The sequence below is a fragment of the Perca flavescens genome, chromosome 8 (assembly GCF_004354835.1).
Source record: "Perca flavescens isolate YP-PL-M2 chromosome 8, PFLA_1.0, whole genome shotgun sequence".
NCBI classification, from domain to species: domain Eukaryota; kingdom Metazoa; phylum Chordata; class Actinopteri; order Perciformes; family Percidae; genus Perca; species Perca flavescens.
In genome coordinates this window covers 34,848,196-34,868,195 of record NC_041338.1, presented here as the reverse complement: position 1 = coordinate 34,868,195, position 20,000 = coordinate 34,848,196, and the positions used below count along the sequence as shown (strand labels likewise).

The window sequence follows — 20,000 nt, the reverse complement described above, 5'->3', positions numbered from 1 at the left end:
ACAAACCAGCTGTAGTTAAAACAGTGGTAATGCTCCTTTAATCTGTGGAACCACTTACTTCAGAAGACGTTAATTTGCTCTTTTACTACAAATCATCCGTCCTTTATGTCACCGCAAACGATGCAGCCGGGGTTTAGAAGTGTCTGCGCTTTTTTTTTGCTACTCTCTCCAGGCAGCCGTTAACTTTCTTTTTCATTTCTGTATAGTTTGAACGTTTGAAAATGTGGTAACGTTAACGTTTCAATGAGAGACAAAAACCAATAGAGAGCCGACGTCCCTCCCCTTCCAGTGGACCGCCACGAGACCTTAATTCGTTAAAAGAAAATATACATGATGGTGAACGGGAAAAAGAAATGATTTTTTTTAATCCCGTTTGAATTGAGCCATGGATTACACGTATGAGGTTTGTCAGTTTAAAAGATAATTCTGTTGAAAAAAAAAAATTGACGAACATCATATGTGTAGTCCATGGCTCAATTCAAATGGCATCAAAAAATAATTTGTCTCTCCACGTTCACTACCGATCATATTTCTCTTCCCAAATTAAGGTCCCATGGAGGTCCACCGGAAGGGTAGGGACTTTGCCTTTCTATACGGGATTCTTTTAAAGCCAAAGACCATCTCTTAAACGTGATTAATAAAGAATTGTACTGAATATTTTGCGGATTCTGCAGTGACAGTGCTCCCTCGTGGACAAAATTAAAGAGATCCTGTTTCTAAATGACAAACATTTCTGTCATTTCTCTTGAACGACTTGTATATACGCTGATGATGTGCGATTATATAACAGTCGTCTGATAATATCAGTACTGCCAATATATTAGTCAGGCTCCAATTAATCTGTGCTTGCTGCATTACCACAAACAGTGGTACAAAAAGTTATAAAAAGAAATGCAGACTTGATTATTGATGAATTAAACAACTATTTTGATAATCGATCCATCATTTCAATCAAGTTTTTGAAGCAAAAAGAGAAATGTTTGCTGATCCGAGCTCCTGAAATGTGACAACTTTCTGCTTTTCTTTGTATTGTGTGTTCACAAACTGAATATCTTCTGGGTTTTTTTTGTGTTAAATTGAATAGCTTCTGGTTTTCGACTGTTGGTCGTACAAGCAAGCAATCTGAAGACGTCACGTTGCCTATTTTTCACGATGTTCTCACATTTTACAGACCAAACAATTCGTCAGATAATAGGAGAAGATAATCAACAGGATAAATGATAATAAAAATAAGTTTGTCGCAACTCTGACTCGATGTTGACGGCGATGGATTGATTTTCATACTATACAGAAATGATGAATGGGAGTAAATGGCTGCGTGAGAATGTAGGAAAAATACATGATAAATCTAAACAGCCTGAAAATGGTCATGAAAATAAAGTGTGCATGATTTGCAGTTGAGACACACACACACACACACACACACACACACACACACACACACACACACACACACACACACACACACACACACACACACACACACACACCTCAGTCAGACTTAAAAAAAACAGGAGAGAAAACCACCTTCTGTTAACTCAGCCGAGCCTTCAGTGTCTCTACTTTTTTAGCAGCTGAGAACAAGAAGATCCGAACATGAAAAGGACTCTTATACGTTTATAATGCGACTCATGTAAACACAATCTTCCGGCTTCAAGGGAGAAACTTTTCTCTCAATCTGTCCAGATATCACACACCGCCGGCTTCATTTTGCTTTCTTTGCGGGCCAACGGTCACCAAATGTTCAGTAACGTAGAGGTTTTTTTTTTTTTTTTTAAAGAAGAATAAACCATAAATGTTTCCTCGGGTCAATCCGGGTTTTTTTTTTTTTGCGTACGTAAACAGATAAAAGTTGAGCAGCTTTTAGATTTTTCCACAGTTGCACACGGACTGCGTCATCTCCTCGCGCTCTGGGACTGAGTTTGTGTATTTTTTTTTGTTGTTGTTGTATTTCCTAAGTTTGTGAAGTCAGTCCCGTTCACTCCCACCTGTAGAGCTTCAGCATCTTCTCGGTGAGCGAGGCCAGGAAGTGCTCGCCGTTCACCGAGAACGGGCTTATGTCCAACACCGGGAGGTCGGCCGGAAGCTTCTGGAGCAGAGAGCCGCTGCCGGCGTCCCACACCTGAGGAACGGGACATAAAAGGGTCAGAAGAAGACGAGAAAGAAGCCGAGGAAGAGGATGATGGGAGAGACTGTTTCCATGACACCTTTTGGCTCTTTCAAATTAAAAGGGATACGCCACCGTTTGTTGAAATAGGGCTTATTCCGGTCTCCCCTAGCTGGAGATAGGTGGGGTCTCTAGCTGTAGATAGGTGGGGTCTCTAGCTGTAGATAGGTGGGGTCTCCCCTAGCTGTAGATAGGTGGGGTCTCCTCTAGCTGTAGATAGGTGGGGTCTCCTCTAGCTGTAGATAGGTGGGGTCTCCTCTAGCTGGAGATAGGTGGGGTCTCCCCTAGCTCGAGATAGGTGGGGTCTCCCCTAGCTGTAGATAGGTGGGGTCTCCCCTAGCTCGAGATAGGTGGGGTCTCCCCTAGCTGTAGATAGGTGGGGTCTCCCCTAGCTGGAGATAGGAGGGGTCTCCTCTAGCTGTAGATAGGTGGGCCAACGCATTTTCTGTACATGCATTGTTTTAGTCCGGTGCAACACCGGCAGCGCCACTGCTAGTTAGCTTAGCGTAGTGAATGGAATCCTATGTTGCCGGTTAGCATGTTGTGAGTAAAAGTGAACCAACAAAAGACACAAAAAACAACCTAATTACTTGCACTGAGACAAAAAATGCATTTGCCCACCTATCTACAGCCAGGGTAGATTGTGATAAGAACTATTTCAACAAACGGTGGCGTATCCCTTTAAATAAAACCCCTCAATAAAATATATATTTTTTTATGTACTTGGTAGCTTTGTGCTCTTTAAGATTACATGACATGCATCTTAAAGCATCACATATATTACACTTAAAGACTGACCATGGTGGAGCTGGAGGCCTCGTCCCCGGCGCAGACCAGCGTCCCGCCTCCGTCCGGTCTCTTGAAAACTGCGTTCTTGGTGAGCAGTTTGCAGGACGAGCCGGCGCTGAACGTCTGCACCGGAGCGCAGGAGCAGCTGGGCAGCTGACTGGAGTCCTGCTGGGGCGTCCTGTTCAACGCCATCAGGACGCAGCGCAGGGACGGGTTGGAGCGGCCTGTGGGAGAGACGGGGGGACGTTCACATAAACACATCTCTGTTCAGCTCTCACACCGTACCGATCCAGACTCCGAGTCCTCGTCTGAAACACTTTTTGAATCTGCAGTTGTAAAGGCTCGATGTCTTGGTTGTTCTGTCCTGTTGCAGTGATTGAATGCAGCGAAAATAATCTGCACGCAAACACACGATTAAACGACGGACAGGGCGTGCCCTGACAGTACCTAGGTAAGGACTACTAGCCAGTCAGAAGCAGAGTAAGAGGGCGTGCCCTGACAGTACCTAGGTAAGGACTACTAGCCAGTCAGAAGCAGAGTATGAGGGCGTGCCCTGACAGTACCTAGGTAAGGAATACTAGCCAGTCAGAAGCAGAGTATGAGAGCGTGCCCTGACAGTACCTAGGTAAGGACTACTAGCCAGTCAGAAGCAGAGTATGAGGGTGTGCCCTGTAAGTACCTAGGTAAGGACTACTAGCCAGTCAGAAGCAGAGTATGAGGGGGTGCCCTGACAGTACCTAGGTAAGTACTACTAGCCAGTCAGAAGCAGAGTATGAGGGGGTGCCCTGACAGTACCTAGGTAAGGACTACTAGCCAGTCAGAAGCAGAGTATGAGGGTGTGCCCTGACAGTACCTAGGTAAGGACTACTAGCCAGTCAGAAGCAGAGTATGAGGGCGTGTCCTGACAGTACCTAGGTAAGGACTACTAGCCAGTCAGAAGCAGAGTATGAGGGCGTGCCCTGACAGTACCTAGGTAAGGACTACTAGCCAGTCAGAAGCAGAGTATGAGGGAGACCATGCTAGCAGCTAGGCGAGCATTATAACGTGTGTTACAAAGTGACCACGTTGGTCTCTGAAGTAAAGGCTGGACTACAATAGAGCTGTTTGGAGCAGTTGGTGAACAGTGTTTTCTGTTGGAGATGGTAAGTCCCTTTGGGGGGGGCACTTTGGGCTTTTTCACTTTGTAAACCTAATACATGCACAAAAAAGATATATAACACAATAAAGGGAAGGGGAAAAGCCAAAATGCATAATATGAGCACTTTAAGTGAAACTGCATGACACGATTTAGTCTTCCACAGAATAAACTGCAAAAAATGTGTTAAACATAAACGCATGAAGAGAATCTGTTGGTTTCAATTACTGAAACAAAAGTGAAAAGTGTCTGCAGTCTGCCGTACGTCGATAGTTGTCAAGTTGCATCTGCGTGTTCTTCACAGAGTGGCAGATGTGTTAGTGTCACCTTTGAGTTTTCCTGTGTTTACACTCCTCTTCACTCAGCAAGCTGCTCGTGAATCAGCACTTCTCCTGTTACGGCCGTCTCAGCGTGACGCTCGCTGGGATTATTTTCATTACAGAGTCGCTTGTTTTCATTTTGAAGAAAAAAAAATGTCAAAGAAAATAGACCCGACCGCCACGATATTTACATTTCAGATGATCAGAAATTATTTGGGAACAGTTGAGATTTGTTTAGCATGTGTTCTGTATTTAATGGACGGGATGTTTTTTTGGAGATAACGTTTCCTTCTGTGATGTACAGCGTAGCTGTGCGGATCTCGTTCAGGTCCGGTTCTTTTTGTTGAGAGCTTGCAGCAATTTAGTTTTTCTGTAATCAGCATTTTTCCTGCTACGGACTTCTCTCAGATAGACACTCACTGGGATTATCGCTCGTTTAAAACTGAACCGGCCTTTTTCTCATTTTGTCTTTTACATATTTATTTCTTTTTTGTTTCCTCATTTTAATGTTTGGGTCTTCATTTTTTTTTCTTCCAATTTTATCATCTGAAGCCCTTGTGACTTTGTAAAAAGGTGCTATATAATAGACTTACATTATTATTATTTTTATTATAAGTCCTTTGTGCACCAAGTCTGATCTTTTCATTAGGAAAATGTAACGTAGAAAAGCTTTTTTTGAACACCTCTTTTGTCGGGCAGGTGCGTAGGATAGGATCAAAAGTAGCAGATAAGAAAAATCCCACACGCTGCCAATTACGCAAGCAATAATTAGCTGACAAAGGTCTGAGACCGAAATGTTGTATTTTTCTTAATTATTGCTAGTGTGTGGGATATTTTTTTTTTTAAACATATGAAAATGTAAAAAATAAAAACAACCTTCACTATGTTTACACTCCAGATCATCAGAAATCTAGGGCTGTCCTCGACGAAAGAAATTCTTAGTCGACTAACACTTATAGGATTTTGTCGACTAATCGATTAGTTGATTTAACTGACAGAGCTGTGCGCTTTGAGAGGTGGTTAAGACTAGAAAAGCACAATATAAATGTAGTTAATTAACCATCTGTAAAACTGAGTTTCTCCACAATTAATCCTGCAAAAGCACCACTTTAAATCTTGCGTTTACCATAAATGTGCTCACAAGTTTCTTGGAAATAAGTAATTCAGCATGAATAAGCATAAAAAATGACTAATCGACTAAAGAAATCTTAGTCGACTGAGACCAAAACGACCGATTAGTCGACTCATCGACTAAGAGGTGGCAGCCCTACAGAAATCATTTAGATAAAACTTCCAAGTTGTTTTTGCACTGCACACACCTGGCCTGTAGGTGACCAGACAGTGTCGGCTCTCCGTCTCCACCTGGATGTCGGTGCAGCCGGCGCTCTCCAGCGGCAGGACGTGCGGCCGGTACGTGGTCTCGTTGACCTGCTCCCAGAAACAGCCGCCCTCCAGAGAGCCGGCGATCAGACCGCCACAAGGGAAGGAGCTGGACGCCGCCCGCGGGACGTAGCACAGAGACGCCACCGGACACCTGGGAACGTCAGCGGTTAGACACGGTAGGGCTGGGAAAAAAATCGATTTCATTTAAAAATCGAGTTGGTACGATACTTAAGCATTGGAAAACACCTAAAATCCCGGCATTAAAAGAATGGGCCAACACCATGATAAAAACAGCTTCATATGAGCATATGCTAAACAGGATAAGCAAAGTAAAAAAAGATGACACACCAGCATGGGTTAGTTTCTGGACATACATCACACTGACTGATAAACCTGTATTATGAAGTATTCCAATATTGATGTGCCCCTAAAGCTGCTGATGTTATAGCCCTGTTGTACCTGATTTCATGTATATATGCATATGCCTGTATGTATTTATGTGTATATATATATATATATATATATATATATGCTGTATATTATTGTTGTTTATGCTTGATTGCTCTGTATATGGCCTAGACTCGGTTTGAATTGTAACAGGAAATTTCTCTGTATGTGATACTCTGAACTGTCATGCTCCAAAGGAAAAAGCAATAAAAAATCTTGAATTATAAAAAAAAATTTTTCTCTCTGATCAATTTTTTTGAGTTTTCTTTTTTTTTTATCCAAATACAGTGTAAATAATTTGGATGTTTAACCATCTTTGTTGCACACTGCACAGTGACTTTTCACTTAGAGAAAGGGTTCGGCTTTGCAATTTTGTTTATGTTGATGCACTTTAATTAAATACAATAAATATATATTTTTAAAATATATTTACAGTTCGCGGTTATTTTGTTTTAAATGGAAGAGGGAGGGGGGGGGGGGGAAATCGAATCGAAAATCGAGTTTTTTATAAAAAAAAAAAATCACAGATTTTTTTTAGGGAAACAAATCGCCCAGCTCTAAGACACGGTAGAGATTTGGGGTGTTTTTTGGCTTCGCTGGGCAGCGGGGGTCTGGGGCGTACCTGGAGCGGAGCGGCTGCAGCTCCTGGACGTGCGTGCTGGTGTCTCTGGTGTCGTAGACGAGCACCGAGCCGTTGCTCAGACCTGCGTAGACGTAGTTGCTGTTGTCTAAACACCAGCAGCAGCTCCACACGGGCTTACCTGCGTTATAGGTCTGGACCACCGTGTTTGTCAGCAGACTGCAACACACACACACACACACACACGCACACGCACACGCACACGCACACGCACACGCACACGCACACACACACACGCACACACACACACACGTTAAGTACATGATTACATCAATCCAGAGAGAGGAGAAATCGCACCCAATACTAAAGAATATTGTGTCTCTCAGTAGGTGTCTGTCTGTGACTCTGGGTGTGTGTGTGTATGTGTATGTGTGTCTCTGTCTCTTTGTGTCTGTGTGTGTGTGTCTCTCAGTCTGTGTGTGTGTCTCTGTCTCTTTGTGTCTGTGACTCTGGGTGTGTGTGTGTCCGTGTCTCAGTCTGTCTGTGTGTGTGTCTTTGTCTCTTTGTGTCTGTGTCTCTGTGTGTGTGTGTCTGTCTCAGTCTGTGTGTGTGTGTGTGTGTGTGTGTGTGTGTGTGTCTTTGTCTCTTTGTGTCTGTGACTCTGTGTGTGTGTGTGTCTCTTTGTGTCTGTGACTCTGTGTGTGTGTGTGTGTGTGTGTCTGTGACTCTGTGTGTGTGTGTGTGTGTGTGTGTGTGTGTTTGCATTGCTATCTTTGTGAGGCCAAGCATGAGTTTTAGACCTTTGGAGTGAGGACCTTTTTACAAAGTGAGGACATTTAGGCCGGTCCTCACTTTATTTTCACTGTAATGGCCTCCAGAGGCTGTTTTTATGCTTTTCTCAAAGTTTCAGAGAGGTCCTCAGAAAAATAGTAAAATGAGAAATTTCAAGTAGAAATTGGTGTGTGTACATTTTCTTCATACACACACTTTTGCTCTGTCACCCCCCCTATGTTACACACACGTGTACTGCATCTGAGCATTTTTTTCAGTCAGGCGCCCCCTTCAGCTTCACACAGTTACTGCACCCAAGCTACTCTGGCACAGGCGCCCCCACAGCTTCACACAGTTACTGCACCCAAGCTATTCTGGCACAGGCGCCCCCACAGCTTCACACAGTTACTGCACCCAAGCTACTCTGCCAAACACACATTTATTGCACCTAAACTACTCTGGTTTCAGGCCTTGTTTTACTAATCTACATTTGGCCAATGACCAACAGAAGTGTTTATTATACTAAATACAGTGTAAGAAATTAATATTAAAGGTAACTGTAAGGATTGGACCAGGATTAGAAGAATTTAGGACCACAGGGAGCCCAAGGATGACCAAAGTGAAACAAAAACACATGACACTGCTGTTGATTTGTCTGCATTTAACAGTAAACCAGGTAATAAGCAAGTGGGACTCAAAGTACAAGTTACAATGTAGATATATCCACAGATTATATTAGTAAGTAAGTAACAAACAAAAACAAATTGTGCGCATATAGAAGCATTTGATTGGCTGAATTTGAATGTAGTGGCTATTTGCCAAGGTTATCAAAAACATTTTATTTATATCTGTTAAACTATATCAACATGTGTAATATCTAATAAGAGAATATTTATTTCAAGTGGAAGCGTATGATTTTCTAAATAGACATTTTTTTATTGCTGATTTAACTATTCTGGGGTATATGCATGCTGTGAGACATAAATAATGCAAACTGTTAAACTATTTCCATCATATTTAAATAATAATAATATCTATTGACATAAATATATTAAATCCTAGAGACTTAGTTTCAAATGAAGGCCTAAACATTTCTTTAGGCCTTTGACTTACTGGGAATCAAACTACAACTAAAAAACTAGAAAATTATATTTCATCACAACACCACTTAATGTGAGCTAGTTTAGAGATTATAGAGGATGAACTGTAGTAACTATTGTAATTATCAGACTCTTCATCTAATGATATACGTTTCATGGTTTTGATTTGTCCAATACTTTTGTTGGTTTATGACAAAGTATTTTCAAAATTACATTCCCATCAGCCTCAGTTGTATTTGCTGCTGGTAGTGCAAATTAGCATGCTAACATGCTAAACTAAGAGAGCTAAAACCGTAAACATTAAACCTGCTAAACATCAGCATGTTATCCTTGTCATTGTGAGCATTTTAGCATGCTGATGTTAGCATGTATGTGTATTTATTGGTTTATTTAACAGGAACAGTGGTGATTAATAAACACTAGTATAAATGCACAAGAGTTAGCCAAGAGGCTGATTTTCATCTGTACAGGTACAGATGTTACCTTGCTCTACCTGTCATAGTACAGCCTCTTAGAGCTGCTGTAGACTCTTAGTCTGGTTTATCTGGTACTAAATGCTTTAATCAAAAGTATACGGCCTTATTATAAAGAGTACAGATTTGAAGTGCATCTCATTTTCTTCCATAGTTCAATTAGCTATTGTTCTTCTACACTTGCACAACTTAAGTTAATATAATTTGAGATATGAATGATGCACCCTCCTGTAGGATACAGTGACAAAAGTATAAGAATAGACATATTATTTATCCTTACAGAAAATGACTACCTTCGCCTCAGTTGTCCCCAAACTGTTTGCTGTCCCTGCTCACATTATATGAATGCATGGAGACAGCACTGTCGCACAACAGAGCTCACATAGCAAAGTGAGCACAATATTGTATTGCTACTGTGTTTTATAAAACATGTTTTATTAATTTATCAGTTAATCATGTTTGCCTCCACAGAGAATTATCAGTGTCCTATATGGTGTTCCTGGTGAGGTAACTGAGTGGGACAGACTAGCAGGCCTCCCTCTCACATCCTGTGCAGACACTGAGCCTCCTCCACAGCTTTATCATTCAGTGTTGCTGTTTATTTTGCAGTAGTACTACAGTAGAACTGTAGCGATAGTTGTGAATCTTGTGTGATTTCCAACCCTGCAACCTGTAAAACAGGCCTGAGAGTCGGAGGTGAACAGCAAAATATTGTGAGGTTCTCTCCTCTGCTGCAGCTCACACTTAATTAATGGCCCATCAGGAGGAGGGCCGCTTTCTCTCTGCCATACACACTGCAGAGAGCAGGTGACCTGCACTCAGAGAGCTTGGCCACTTTCTGCCTGGTACTATAGGCCGGTTACACACTGACTGCTTGGCGTGAGCATGGCGTTTCAGTTGCGTGGCGTTTTCTATGTCTTTCCACACCAGAAAGGTGTCCGACGCAGCGCTGCTGCTGCTGCTAGCCTTGTCTGGACACGTGGATGTTTCCCATAAACATAAATATAAATATATACTGATCTGATTACAGCAAAGACAACGTCGGCAGTATTTTCGGCAAAATAGGCTCCAGAATATTTTGTTCTGTATTGACAAGTGCAATATTACAAAATTGACCATCAACATGTCATTTATTAATATGCATTCGTGTCTAAACAAAATATAAACATCTTTTCCTATTCTATTTAGTCTGGAAACTCTTCCAACACGCTTGCGTGAAAAATAGGCGTCGGTTTTATTTCTAGCAGGCACGCGTTTTCGGCGCAATTCGAGCCTCGCGTGTCACGCAGGCAGTGCACACACTCTAATGTGTTACCATGGGAGCCGAAATATAAACTGACACGCCTCGGAACAGACACGCTCACGCCACGCAGCCAGTGTGTAACCGGCCTTAATGTTGGACACTTTAAGGGTAAAGTGTTAACATAAGTGTAGAGGCTCTGGCCTCATTGCATCTCATTATACCCTGATGGCACCTGCAGCTTGTTCTTGGGATTGTATACTATAAAAATGAATAAATTGATAAATAGACATTGAACAGAGAGAAATTTAAATTAAAAGGATGAAAAATGGGTTAGACATACAAACTACAAGCTGTTCATTCATTCTTATTTCATTTTAACTAAACTTCTAAGGTTTGGCCCCTGTGTGTTCAGCGATGGAAAATAACCACACATTTACTCATGTATTCTACTTAAGTACAGTTTTGAGGTAATTACCATTCCGGTACTTTGTGCTTAAACTCTACAACAATTATAAGGGATCAATCTTTATTTACTATAATCAGTGAATAAATGATGATATACTAGTATAGATTAGGCCAAGGGACAATTAAGCTCAACCCCATGTAAAGTATATAAAATTAAGTCCACCTTTACCAGTTGCAACATTATAGAGATGAACAAATTGATCCTTCAATAATTATAATACAATAACATAATTATTCTAAAATGTGCCATGTTGCATTGTGAATACTTTTCAGACTGTAAGCATATTCAGTGCTAATACTTTTTTTTACTGAGGTAAAATTCTGAATATATATTTACTTGTAACTATTTATACAATGAGATATTACTATTTTACTTAAGTAAAAGGTCTGAGTACTTCTTCAACGACTGATATTTGGTACATACAATAATATATATGGTTAAACTTTACTTTTAAGAGCGAAATTTTAATGTTACATTTCTTATTTTGCAGTAGTACTACAGTAGAACTGTAGTGATAGTTGTGATTTCCAACCCTGCAACCTGTAAAACAGGCCTGAGTCAGAGGTGAACAGCAGAATATTGCTCTTTGCCACACACTGCAGAGAGCTCTCTGCAGAAAGCTGCCCTTCCCCCCACCTGCAGACTAGAGCTGAAGCTCAGGCATGAGACAGGAGGAGCATTAGATGGGAAGTCATTATAACATGATTATATTTAAAAGTAAGATATTATAAAGTAATATCTCATTGTATAATGAGATATTACTTTATTACTTAAGTAAAATGTCTGAGTACTTCTTCAACCACTGATATACATACAATGATATGGTTAAAATTTACTTTTAAGAGCAAAACTTTAAAGTTCTTATTTTGCAGTGATAGTTGTGAATCTTGTGTGATTTCCAACCCTGCAGACTATAAAACAGGCCTGAGAGTCAGAGGTGAATATTGTGAGGTTCTCTTGACTGCTGCAGCTCACTTAATTAATGGCCCATCAGAGGGAGGGGCCGCCCCCCCGCTCTCTGCCATACACACTGCAGAGAGCAGGTGACCTGCAGGTGACCTGCTCTCACAGGCAGCTGCCCTTCCCCCCACCTGCAGCGTGCAGTTGAATCTCAGAGCTGAACGAGAAGATACAGCAGAAGCTACCTTTTAAAAGATTGGAGCGACTCAACTAAAGAAAAGACTACTTTTAAACTGTTTCTGTGCAGGTAAGATTTTATGAACTCTTATTTTTAGCTTCCACTCGTCAGTTAATGTGGTTTGTGCAAAATTATTTCGGCACATTTAGACTTTTTATTGCAGAATGGAGTTGCCAGTTGTAGTAAATTGTAACTACTAACTTCATCGTCAGGCAGTGACTTTTTGTATAACTATGTGAACATATATTAGTTTTGAGTTGTATTAGTTTTTTTTTAACAACATTGCAGTGAGCCCGTGCACGTTGTGTCCGAGCACCGCCGAGCCCGATTTAAAGCCGACACTTTTTTTAATACGTGGGTCGTTATAACTGACGTTGTCTACTACAATTCAGAGTTGTTTGAACTACAGAAATCTGTTTAGAATGATCTTAATGAATAATGCAACAAGAGTGAAGCATGTAAACTGCGTTGTTTGTTTGAATGGATCGCAAATGGATCCGAATGAAGAAATGTAAAAAAAAAAAAAACTCATTTCTCTGTGAGGGCTTCTCCCTCAGGCTTGGAGAAGTAACAAACGTGAGCATTGAAGGCTGACTATCGTCTTTTCTGCAGCCTGCTTCATGTGTCTGTTCATTGTCCAATTCCCCATTTTATTTGCTGCCATAGGCGAGCAGCGCGTTGGACTTAGGCCGGTTACACACTGTCTGCGTGGCGTGAGCGTGTCAGCTGCGTGGCGTGTCCGTTTATATTTCAGCTCCCATGTTAACAGGTTAGAGCTTACACACTGCCTGCTCAGATGCGGCTCGAGCCATGCATGCTAGAAATAGAACCGACGCCTATTTTTCACGTGAGACGCCAGCGTGTTGGAAGCGTTTCCAGGCCAAATAGAATAGGAAAGATGTTTGTATGTAATTTAGACACTAATGCATATTAATAAATGACATGTTGATGTTTGAAAGCCTCTAGGTTTTGATTTAAATGCATGCATATATATATAAATATAAATGTAATAAAAAAATTGATTTTCTAATATTGCACCTGTTAATACAGAACAAAATATTCTGTAGTTTATTTTGCCGTCAATAATCACATCAGTATATATTTGTGTTTAACATGGTATTTCATCCTATCAATGGGAAACATCCATGTGTCCAGACAAGGCCAGCAGCAGCAGCAGCAGCAGCAGCAGCAGAAGCAGCGCCGCGTCAGACACATTTCTGGTGTGAAAAGACGTAGAAAACGCCACACAGACGCCACGCTCACGCCGGACACATGGGTGTTTTCCATAAACATAAATATATTCTGATCTGATTACAGCAAAGACAACGTCTGCAGTATTGACGGCAAAAAGGCTACAGAATTCTTCGTTCTGTATTAACAGATGCAATATTAGAAAATCTATTTTTTTTTTAAATTACATTTATATATTTGCATTTATATCAAAACCTACAGGCTTTCAATCATCATGTCATTTATTAATATGTATTTGTGTTTAAATTACATAAAACATATTTTCCTATTCTATGTTACCTGGAAATGCTTCCAACACGCTTGCGTGAAAAATAGGCGTTGGTTCTATTTCTAGCGTGCGGCTTGAGCTCGCGGCTCAAGCCGCACCCGAGATGTGCGTCTCACGCAGGCAGTGTGTAAGCTCTAACTTGTTAACGTGGGAGCCGAAATATAAATGGACACGCCACGCAGCTGTCAAGCTCACGCAACACATCCAGTGTGTAACCAGCCTTAATGCACTCGACAAAGCCGACACATATGTTGTCACTGCCCACAACTTTTTTTAAACAGTTCCATACCTCTGACTTTCCTCCAAACTTGCTCAAAGTTAATTCTTCTGTCTTTCTTTGGACTAAATATAGGTAAAATTTCTGATTATGGCATAGCTTTCTCCCCACCCAGTTAGGCTAATAAAGTAATGATTAAAAACACACAAATGCTTGATCAAGGGCCCGGACGGCCTTAGGATAGTTATGGAAAATAACGGCCCACAATGTTTTTACGTGCTAAAACATGCTATAGTCGTTAATATCTTAATGAGATTTTGGGGATGTCACTGATATTTGGGGGAGTAGTGTAATGCAACTATTGTGGCAGCAAAGTTTAGTCTCAATTGTAAAATACTTGAGTTCAAATGTAGTTATAAGACACTACAGCAGAGAGGTACACTTTAGAAACTACACTGTAGTTAATGCTTAACAGTCTGTTTTTATTTTGAATCCAAAGTAGCTGTAGCTGTGCTCTCATGGCTTGTTTGTAAAGTTTTCAATCTTCTTTTTGGTTTTAGGTCCAGAAGTTGATGGCTGTGAGAAAAACACAGGTATGTGCGTTTATAAAATCTTTATTGTATCCTGATGTAGACTTTTCAATAGAACAGTTGGTAATAGTTTAATTCAATGTTAAAAGACTCTGGAATCGTAGATTAGGGTTAGGCTGCTCATTCTGTATTCACAGACGTATGAATGAAGGCAGTTAATATTTTAATTTGTGGGTATTTGTGATATTATAAATGTGGTACATAAAGTAAAAGTATAGAAATAAAAGATTAATATGCACAAATATGCACTGAGAATGGTTCTTATCTAATTGTAGCACATTGAATTGCAATATACTTAAGTTTCTTAGCCCTATTATTATTTACGCTAGTATTACTATTTTCTGGAAAACCCTCAGCACCCATCACCACTTATATACAACATCATAAATGACTGTAATGTCCAAGTAACCCTAACACTGGATCACAAAACTGCAAGGTGAAAGGATCAATGTCATGTCTTCTCTGGAGATTTTCAGATACATTATGGTGGGGATTTGTGAAAATGTCAGCTCAAGTTTTAAACAATAGAGGTCATAAGTCAATTTCATGGTAATATTTGAGGGGATAGTTTTATGGCACTTATTCGTACAGCCAAATGAATTCAATTATAGAGCAGTTTCACTGTGCTAGATGAATTAATACTAAATAAAAATAGCAGGCTTATTATATTTTTATGTAGCTTATTTACAGTTCTGAAAACCCATTGTTTAAGTGTTGATGGTGTTTAGTGAGGTTTGTCTTCTGACTGTGGTTGAAGGAAGTTAGTCGTACACTCGTAGCTAATGTTTTGGCATGATATTTTCTTACGTCTTCTGACTGTGTCTAGGGCTGGGACGGTTACCGCATTATCGCGGTTGCGTGACGCCTACCGCGGGTCTGAGCTCGTCACCGCAAAAACAAACATTGGCCTGCACGTTAGGGGTGGGAATCCCCAGAGGCCTCACGATACGATATCCTCACGATACTTGTGTCACGATACGATATTATTAAACATACTGCAATATTCTGTGATATATTGCAATTTATGACCTTTTTTCCAACTTCAGATTTTTCCCAATTTTAAATTATGTCCCCAAAAGGAAACTTTGTCAACGTTTTATCTAAAAAGATAAATTTCTCTGTTTGTTCATCTCACTTCAATTTTATTGCTGCAAAATGAGAAAGTCAAGCTGACAAACCGACCAACACATTTATCATAAAAGATCGATACTTGGCGTCTCTGTATTGATACAGTATTGCCATGGAAAATATTGCGATACTATACTGTATCGATGTTTTTTTTTTTTCCCGACCCCTACTGCACATTGTGTCTAATGACATGGATTGTATCTGATGACATTGTGTGTTACATGGATTCAAGGTTTTCTAAACAAAAGTTATCATCAAAAGATGGAGCAAATCCGACCTTTCACGAGTTGCGGAGCACAATGTTCCATACCATGTATTATGGTATGAAAGGTAAAGCCATTTCTCCATTCTAAGCTGAGGTAGAACACGTTGAATTTCAGCCTGCATGCACGTTTCGTAGCCTAAAACAGAGCGGCTTATATCGGTAGAGAGCAAACTGCCGGTGACGAGTCGCCCTCTGGGCTCTCTGTCTGCTCAGCTGCTAGGCGGGCTGCACTCGGGCTGCAACATGTAAGTTAAAAGCCAATGTTTTTTTTGGGGTAACTCCATTCACTTTACCGGCAGTATTGACAACAGATAAAGCCACCGTGTCTTGTGAAGCACTAGCTTGTTGTTTTATTGTTCACTTTTAACTCACTTTATATCATCTTTCCTCTCTTTTCCTCACAGCGGTACTCTACTCTCTGTTACCGCTTGCTCTCCTTGTGCGACCACACAGGCACTGACTTAAGGCACCCTGCCATTCTCGCTCTAACTTGCGCTACTCTTGTAATGGGGTATACCCGCTAACGCTGGAATTTCTTGCTTTTCAACCGCTGTAAAAAAATACATACCGCCCCAGCCCTAACTGTGACAAGCCTTTTTTTTTCAACACGAGTAAAAATCCTGATTTTAAACAAAAAAACAGTATGCTTGACATCTGCCTTTTCCAAACAAATACTTGGAAAAGGCAGATTTTTTTTTTTCTCAAGTGTTAAATATGATTTCAGTGGTACAGTCCATTTTCAAGATAATGGTAGCATGGCTCTGTAAAGTTGGACTTGAAAGTGAATGTGATGTCTTTCTCATGATTATGCTTTTTACTTACAGTTGGACTGTGTCTTTGAGGAGTCAGGAAGTGATTCCTCTGGGTCTGAATTATGCAGCCACACGGATTGGACCCAGATTACAAGCTACCTCTGAATGCATCTCCATGATGATGAAGATTTGAAAAGCCCAGGCAAAGCTAAGAAATTGTCCCGTAAAGAAGAGTTCAAAGGTACAGACACAAGTTCAAGTGAAGATGGAGATCCGCAAGTAGGCAAAATCACCATTGGGAAAAAAAGAACACAAAAAGCGTATGCGAAAATACAAAATAAAGAACAAAAGAGGACCAAAAAGATAAAGTGACTGTAACGGGACTGTAAAAACTTGTACAAAAGAGAAGACAACAAACGTGCACCATCAAAATTTCAGCTTGTTGTCAGTGCAGTAAACCGCTTACCGAGTTTAGTCCATGCAAAAATGAGTATGGGAAACTTTCAACAGCTGTTAAAATTGGATTCTGTCTTAAAGGAGCTGCAGAGGTACAGATTGGCCAGGCTCTTATGCATGATGATGATCAGGCAGAGAAGAAGGCAAAAAAGTTCTTGGAACCTTTGGAACGAAACTGGAGAAACAATGTTTCTGTCAGTGCTCACCAAACTATCCAAGAAAAGAGATGGAATAAAAAAGAGGACATCCCCCTCACCAAAAATGTGATTGTGCTGAGGGATCATCTCAGGATGGTAGAAGACAAAGCAAGAGGGGAATTGAGGCAACAGCTGAGTTTAACAGCATACAAGACACTAAATGAGACCGTACTAGCACAGGTCATCGTCTTCAACAAGCGACGTGAAGGGGAAGCATCACGCTTGACACTTGAAGCCTACAAGAAAGGAAGCACAAATCCCATAAACGAGGCCATTTATGTAACCCTGTCACCACTGGAGAAAGAGCTGAGCAAGCGTTTAACTCTCATAGAAGCACGCAGCGGAAAAAGAGGGAGAAAGGTACCTGTTTTCTTGACCGACAAAATGAGGGAGTCCATAGACTTGTTGATTAAAAGGAGAGATGAAGCTGGTGTTCTTTCTGAAAATCCCTATCTCTTTGCAAGACCGGTGTGATGGCCACATACGAGGGTGTGACTGTCTGCAAAAATATGCAGAGAAAAGCGGAGCAGAAAACCCTGATCTCCTGAGGTCAACTAAATTAAGAAAACAGGTTGCCACACTCTGCCAACTGCTGGATCTGAGTGAACAAGAGCTAGAACAAGTTGCAAGGTTCATGGGGCATGACCTCAGAGTCCACCGTGACTTTTACAGACAGACAGACAAAACATTTCAAATTGCCAAGATAAGCAAGCTTCTATTTGCAATGGAACAAGGCGCCTCCACCTTCAAGGAAAGAACCTTGATACAATTGATCCTTCTGTCTTTGGTATGTATGCACGGTTACAGATATCATAATTAATAGAAACATTTTCAGGAAAACCACAGACTCTTAGCTATACCTTATGTGCAGGTTCGTTCACTGCTACCATTAGTGTGTAACTTTCTGACTAATTGTCCGTTAGAACTAAATTTTTTCAGTGATGTTTATATATGCAGTCAGTGTTTAAAAAGACCAAACAAAATTAGCAAAGTGTCACTGTGTTATATATTACTAAATGGATTTTTTTTTTTTTTGTGAAAATGTTTGGAAAGCTTTGGTTTGTAACTTCTCTGGTTGTGGGATTGCATGGTATAGTGAAAAAAGTGTAAGGTTATCAGTTCAGACACATGAGTAGATCTAGAGTAGTATTTGTACAAACTCTTTTAATTAACATAAGTCGTTGTACTAAGATTGTTGAATACTGAGCACTAATATCTGACCATGGTTATCTTTCATAGGTAAATGTCCCACGTCGACTTCTGAGAGTGTCCCACAGAGAGAAAGGAAACAAGTTAACGAGGTGGATGAAGGTATGTTTTAAAAGTAAAAAGCGCAGTGCATTTTAAACCGGTTTATATTAGAGCTGCAATAATTGTTTATTTGTACTATTATTTCAATTAAACTAATTAATCTTTAATTTCTAACCAACAATGGATTTGTTAGTTCTACCTATCTTAGTTCTACATTCTCAAATGTGAGAATTACTCTTTTATATAATTTTAAAATTAATATCTTTGTGTTATAATTCAAGTCTTTGACTATTTTCTGACAATAAGGGACAGATGAATCAATATTGAAAATAATTGTTGGTTGCAGCCGTAGTCTACACTCAGTATCCACCTTTATTACTTGCACCTGTACAATCTTCAGCAGTCCAACACAACAGCCCTGCCCTAATTTATTTTTGACAGTCAAAAATATGTCAATTCACATGCTTATTATTGAAATTATAATCAAAGGTGGTGTTGTAGTGGACTCCATTATATCAAAAAGGTGTTTCTATTTTTTTTTGTCCTCCATATTTACATACATGAGGTGGTCAGAATGTTAGGAATACCTCTAAATGTAACTCAGTTCAGTACATTATCTCTAACTATGACCGCAGTGCTACACAGGATTGAATTAACACCTCCATGACAGTGTCAACAACAACCGAATATTACAGGCATCATAATAGACTTTACAGGAAAGAACGGTTGAATTTGATTATATGTGTGTGTGTGTGTATAAACATTGACCTGAAAAGTGACACCAGTACATACCCACTGGTGTAAACTCACATGTCAATAATTTCTATCGCCTTGCAGATACAGCTAAATGCTTTTACTGGGTCTTTCTTTCATACACTGCATAGGATAAGGTGTCACTTTTTGCTTGCTCTTGTTTTTCAGATGGAGGTTTTGACCTCTTCTCGCCCAAAAGGAGACTGGAGCCCCTCAGTGAGGATGGGAGTTCAGGTGTAGATGGTGAGTTAAATGGTGTTAATTATGAAATTTACAAAAACTCCTGCGTTTTGACAAATTATAGTATAATAGTAAAATAATGTAATATTTTAGTGCACATTGCAGTTTTGACCTCTTGAAATATAAGTGCTAGCAGCCAGATTGTTGTAGTTATGTCTTTTTTTCACTTTGGTTTTTATTGATTTTTGGTAGTTAGGTTTTACGGTCAGCATTTAAATACACATGAACCCTGAATATCCATTATACCTGAGATTTCACTAACTAACGGGTGCCAATGTTTGTCTGTTACTGTTGTAGATCAGAGTCCAGGAAAAAGCCTGGTGCTGAGGCCCTCGCAGAAGAAGAAAAGATGTAAAATGTCCAAGACAGTGGAAGCAATGGGTAAGTGCTTTAAAATGCTTTTACTGGGTCCTTCTTTCATACACTGCATAGGATAAGGTGTCACTTTTAGCTTGCTCTTGTTTTTCAGATGGAGGTTCTGACCTCTTCTCCCCCAAAAGGAGACTGGAGCCCCTCAGTGAGGATGGGAGTTCAGGTGTAGATGGTGAGTTAAATGGTGTTAATTATGAAATTTACAAAAACTCCTGCCTTTTGACAAATTATAGTATGATAGTAATGAA

At 40.2% G+C, this 20,000-nt stretch overlaps 1 protein-coding gene and 1 long non-coding RNA gene across 3 annotated transcripts in view; one reads left to right on the top strand and one right to left on the bottom strand.

The window, feature by feature from the left end:
- Window positions 1-1,460: 1,460 nt before the first annotated feature.
- rfwd3 (ring finger and WD repeat domain 3) overlaps window positions 1,461-20,000 on the bottom strand; it is a 41,963-nt gene continuing 23,423 nt past the window's right edge. For both annotated transcript variants that reach the window (XM_028584367.1, XM_028584366.1), the window contains exons 10-13: window positions 6,864-7,040; window positions 5,731-5,945; window positions 2,966-3,180; window positions 1,461-2,122 (exon numbers count right to left, since the gene is read on the bottom strand). In XM_028584367.1, coding sequence (XP_028440168.1) covers window positions 1,979-2,122; window positions 2,966-3,180; window positions 5,731-5,945; window positions 6,864-7,040 — 751 coding nt within the window. In that variant the 3' untranslated portion in view covers window positions 1,461-1,978. The remainder of the gene's footprint in view (window positions 2,123-2,965; window positions 3,181-5,730; window positions 5,946-6,863; window positions 7,041-20,000) is intronic.
- On the top strand, window positions 11,592-16,617 carry LOC114559640 (uncharacterized). Its single transcript, XR_003693134.1, has 3 exons — window positions 11,592-12,081; window positions 14,309-14,341; window positions 16,556-16,617. It is a non-coding gene; the product is annotated as an uncharacterized LOC114559640 (long non-coding RNA).